Genomic DNA, 5,274 nt, shown 5'->3' with positions numbered 1-5,274 from the left:
ACCCTAAGAAAGCCTTCAGGACATCAGTTCAGTCCCAATGGTTCTTCCTCTAGGCTCTAGCACTGCACCTAAAAATGAAGTGGTCCATACTTCCTCTCCTTTTATTTCTTGAACTCATGGCTATCAGGGGTTTCTCTCCTCTACTCCAAGGAGACGGCTCTTTTCAAAGTCTCCAGTGACTTCTAGGTTGCCCAATCCAATGTTTAATCTCTCGTAACCTAAGGGCAACAATCCACGCAAACTACATCCCTGTTCTTTGAAGCTTTTTCTTCTTCATTTGGATTCCATGATCCTATTCTGGATTCTTCTACCTCACAAATCCTTTTTTCTGTTTCCTTCCTTCATTCCCCCAACCACTCTCTAAATGTTTCTTTCCTGTCTGCACTTAAGGCCAACTGATCTCATCCTTATGCAAAGCTTTGAATACACTCCATACATTGGTAACAGTCACATGTACACCGCTGGGTGAAGGTGGCGATTCTTTAATATACACTAGGCTTATATATTCAACTGGTTACTCATCATCTCTACCTGGGTGTCTACCAGGTGTCCTAAACACTGTGTCTGAAACAGAACTTTATATTACCCCCCACGCTGTTCCTCCTAACTCTTCTCCCAGCTCAGTTACTTTGATCTCCGTACTTCTCGGGACACCAATCATTGAACTATCTTGAACTCACTTCTCTCTCTCTCTCTCATGCCTTCCCAGCCATCCAACAAATTTTGTTGACCCTTCAGGATAGTCTACTCGTTGCTTCCTTCACCACTTTCACTACATGCAGTTGGCTTTGGAGTGTCCACTCTCACATCCATTGGTAGCCATAATCAGAATCCTCCAAGTAGCTTCCCATCTCACCTAAAGAATTCATTCCTTACCACTGCTACAAGGTGCATCATGATTCAGGTCCAACCATGTCACCTTTTATCCCCCCTTTGTTCAAGCCAGTCTGGTTACACTGGTCTCAAGTGGGGTGTGTGTGTGTGTGTGTGTGTGTGTTTGGGGGGGAAGGACACAACAAACACTGTTATTAGCTCTGTGTACAGTAGCCCAACTCCATTTCCCAGTTGACATGTTTTGTCATTCTGTTCCAGTCAATGCTTAAATGTTACTTGATCAAAGGCTGCATTCCATCCAACATTCTCTTCCTGCTTGATATTTCTGTAGAGCACCTAGAGCCACACGACACATTCATGTATCTTTATTGTCTATCTCTTCTGACTAGGATGCAGAGTAAACAAGAAAAGAAACTTTGCTTGTTCACAGCAATATCCCCAGTATCTAAGACTGGTGGCTAGCACGTAGCAAGGAAGGCTTAATAAATACCTGTTGAATGAATGAACGAAGTGGCAGAGAAAGAAACAGAAGAGTTCAGGCTAATAATTACTTCTTTTCTTTACTTTGGTGAATGGCAAATCATCTCCCTGAGGAGAATACCTTGCTGGGGAGATGGCAGCAATTTCAAAGCAGGAACAAAAAGCATGGTTGAGAAACAAATCTCTAATGACTATGACTCTTACTCAGGAGAGAATACGAATCATTTGAAGCATTAAAAAAAACTCAGCCTCATCCACATTTAACTACTGATGAATCAGATTTATATAATGAATGTGGGAACACGTTTTAAAAGCTTCTCAAGTGATTCCGATGCCCAATTACTGAGGAAGTGTGTCAAAGGCATGTGGTGAACGATGCAGCAATGATAACAACACATTTGCGTTTAAAGCCCACATACCTGACTGGGGACTCAAAAATATTGCTGTTTTGGGTTTCTTTTTTTCTTCCTGTAAAAGCACTGCCTAAAAAATGAAATAGACTAGTTTACAAAATCGAAAAGTATAGCATCTGAAACAGCCTTAAAATAGTAGCCATATCCAAGGACAGCTGAAGTTAGTGATCTCACTGAGTGGCAAAATTCTGCAAGCAAATTATAAGCAAGACTCAGACAGATGCCAAGGTACATGGAGAGCTACCCTGCTGCCCAGTGCGCACTAAGCCTCGCCACACAGCATCCAGGGAGCAGTGCGTAGGAGCAGTGAGGGCCAGCTGGAAGGAGTCGGGCCTGAAGCTGCCCCTGCACCTAATGGAGGACCTGGCCCAGAACCACCAGCACTCAGCAAGGGTTTCCGAAGGAAGCAAGTGACAGAAAGGCTTCCTTCTGTGTTTAGAGCTCATTTTACCTGAGAAAAGGTGCCAGCTGGTCTCAAAGCGCTAGGTGAAGAAGGGAGTCCAAATACACAACCTGATTTAGACAAACCTAAAGAGAGAAATTTGCACTTTTTTGTTCTTAATTTGGAAGCAATAGCCCTGATTTCAAACTCTCACATATTCCTATGGCAGAAGCTCCACTCAGTAGAGGTATTTTGTGAACAAAACAGTTCATTTGAAGGAACAAGGAGCAGCAGCATTTTGAAGGAAGAAGCTGATAGTTTCTACTAAATCACTACTGAAGGAAATTCACTGTGACATGAGTCCTCCTGATCCCTTCTTCTGCTTTAGAGGTTTGATAACGACTTCCTGCGTAAACAGTGCATTCTGAGGAAACCAAGACCCCAGGTGACCACTTTTCTTCAGGTCTGTGAGTCTGTAGGACACCTCCGCCATACTGCTGTGCTATTGGCCCTGAGCCTCTTACCACCACTGTCTTAACTAGTTTGAGGAATTCTACTCATAAATAACTTCACATTTGCTCCCAGATAGCAAGAAAAACAATAATCCAAGCTGGGGAGTGCCCAGGGCCTTCTCTAACTGTTGTGTCCTCCTCTCAAAGCAAGACAACACCAGCTTGCTTTTTGCTACTCGCAGTGCGGCCTTGAGCTCTGATGAAGGGTAGCCTATGAAAAAGAATTGTGATGGAAGGATATTAAATCTTATCTATATGCAGTTTCCTCATCTTTAAAATAGGGCTATTAATATTAATGCTATGCTTTATAGGACGATATGAATGCTGTGAAAATTAAGTGAGATCATTCATGTAAAAGTGCTTACAAGAGTCCTTGACCATTGTAAATGCTCACTGAACATTAACTACTGCTTTTATTTTAACTTCTTTGAAGTAAAATCTCCTTTAGTAATCATAAGAGAAAAGAATTTATGTTGGTATATGACCCATGTAAGGGCAATTTACCTGAGTTCCTTAGAAGTAATACACACTGCGGCTTTTAAAAGAAATTGTTAAACAGCACTGACTTAAAAAAAAAAAAAAGTTCCACAAACATTTGAAAGTGAAGATGGCAATACGGTTACTATTTCAGTTCTGGGTTACTCTGAAGAATCAAAGAAAATGACTTCCTAAGGATTCTTTTCTATGCTTATGAAATTTCATCTACTTGAATAGGTCTGTTCTGAGAAGAGTGCGTGTAAATTGCTTTATAAATTATATTTATTAAACACCTACCAGGCCCATTACTTTTGATACTTTGTTTAAAAGATGACCATAATGTACACTCATCCATTCAACAGAAATGGCCAACTCATGTTCAACAATTCAAAGTCAAGATTCGTGAATGATTTTGAACTATTTACTGATTCAATTTTCCCTCATCATAAGAAAAGTTATGTTCCCTGAAGAAACCTATTAAAATCCTCCATATATCCTCCTGGAGATAAGATCACTATTAATAGTATATTTCCAGGGTGGAACAATGCAAATGTGCTCAGCTAAATGAAAAGTTAATAGTTCAAGCCCACTGAGGCACCTCTAAAGGAAAGCCTGTTTAAAAACTTTATGAGGCACATTCCACTCGGACACATATGGGGTCCCCTGCATTGGGGTGGTCAACAATTTCCATCTGCTCCCTTTGCTATGCTTGTGAAATATGTACTAGAACAGCCAATCTGCTTATCTGCATACCAGGTATGGGGCCCTAAGGTCACCTCATCCCGCCTCTTATCTACGGCCCAGGAGAGCTCTAGTTTGTCTTCACTAGGGAACTTGTCATTTCAGAACAATCTTAAAAAGTCAGCCAAATGACTTTCATTGGCTTCTAAGCAAAAGTAAAGGTATGTATTTAATACATACAGAGACTCAGAAATAACAAGGGACATTTTCTTAAAAACAAAATTACCATAAAAATAAAAGTACAAAAGCACAAGGGTCTTCAAAAAGTTCATGGAAAAACTCCATTAGCTTTCACTTCCATTTTTTTTATCAACTTTGTGAAGCCCTCATATATAATCATCAACAAAACATACAGAAAAAAACTCTAAAAAGAAGATTGCCCTTAAGATGGGAGTGCAAACAGCAAGGTGTGGTGGGTGTCCATACCTGAGGAGCCTTTAAGCTGTGGGCACTCTTTTTTAATGTGCCCCTCTCTTCCACAAATAAAGCAACGCTTTTCTCTTAAGTCTCTGTCATCCTGTCTCTTCCACTTCTCTACTGGAGGTCTGAGAAGCTTCTCTCTCCCCATGTCCACAGTGGTCCTGACTGGCTTGGCTTTCTGAGGTATGCACTGCACGGGCTTGTCTTCTTTTGCCGACACTTCCCTTTCTGTGTACTTGTTTTGAATGTCTTTGTCCTCTTTGCTTCTTTTCTCTTTGCTCTCAGGGTATCTTTGGTTGAGGGTGTCTTCCTGATCTCGCCGTCGTCTCACTCTGAGAGAAGACATAGTATTTGTTACAAAAGTCTAAAGAGAAGCCTAACAAGATCTCAAGACACCTCCAGCTCCAGGGGACGAGCACACATGGAAGGTATCAGAGGGAAAACAAGAATCCAAGACATGGAAGTCATCATCTCAGCTCAGAAGATGCATACCCAAGAGCTTACAGATGGCCTGTTTTGTTTTTTTAAATTCACTTAACTCTTCTTGTGTTACAAAACCCATTTTCCAATTTGTGGAACTCCTTGGTTAAATACTTAGGTTGATGCTGACCCTAACCTCAAAATTACCCCAGCTTGTGTTGGTTTCTTTTTATTTTTTAAAACCATTTTATTAGTGGCTCTTACAGCTCGTAGAGCATTCCATACATCGATGTGTTGATTTCTTGAGTAGTTTTGTCAGTGTTAGCATTTTTTATAAGGCATTGGGATTTGAGATATGAAATTTTAAGTTCCATAAAGTAGCAGTGGCTATAAGCAGATTTATGCTTTTAACACCATTTCTTCCTTGCCTTCTGTGGTCAGGGACTATGACTTGAATAAACAAAAAAAAAGTTTTGAAAAAAGAGCTTGTCAAATTCCAGATGATGACATATTTTGAACATGCTTTTCAATAAAATACTACTGTAGACTGAAATATCTATCACCACCACCAGCCCAAACAACAATAAATCCCACA

At 40.5% G+C, this 5,274-nt stretch overlaps 1 protein-coding gene across 3 annotated transcripts in view; it reads right to left on the bottom strand.

Annotated features, from left to right (window-relative positions):
* Positions 1-5,274, bottom strand: part of TUT7 (terminal uridylyl transferase 7) — a 68,358-nt gene that overhangs the window by 9,313 nt on the left and 53,771 nt on the right. Inside the window, exons 25-27 of one of the 3 annotated variants that reach the window (XM_045289418.1) lie at positions 4,266-4,591; positions 2,179-2,255; positions 1,734-1,797 (exon numbers count right to left, since the gene is read on the bottom strand). In XM_045289418.1, the coding sequence (XP_045145353.1) occupies positions 1,734-1,797; positions 2,179-2,255; positions 4,266-4,591 (467 nt within the window). The remainder of the gene's footprint in view (positions 1-1,733; positions 1,798-2,178; positions 2,256-4,265; positions 4,592-5,274) is intronic. The other 2 variants (XM_045289420.1, XM_004714600.2) reach the window with 2 other exon arrangements.

The sequence above is a fragment of the Echinops telfairi genome, unplaced genomic scaffold (assembly GCF_000313985.2).
Source record: "Echinops telfairi isolate 266 unplaced genomic scaffold, ASM31398v2 ScPeMD7_27;HRSCAF=92, whole genome shotgun sequence".
In the NCBI taxonomy this organism is placed as follows: Eukaryota; Metazoa; Chordata; class Mammalia; order Afrosoricida; family Tenrecidae; genus Echinops; species Echinops telfairi.
Note: the sequence above shows the minus strand (reverse complement) of the source record. Positions and strands in the feature narration are given on the sequence as shown.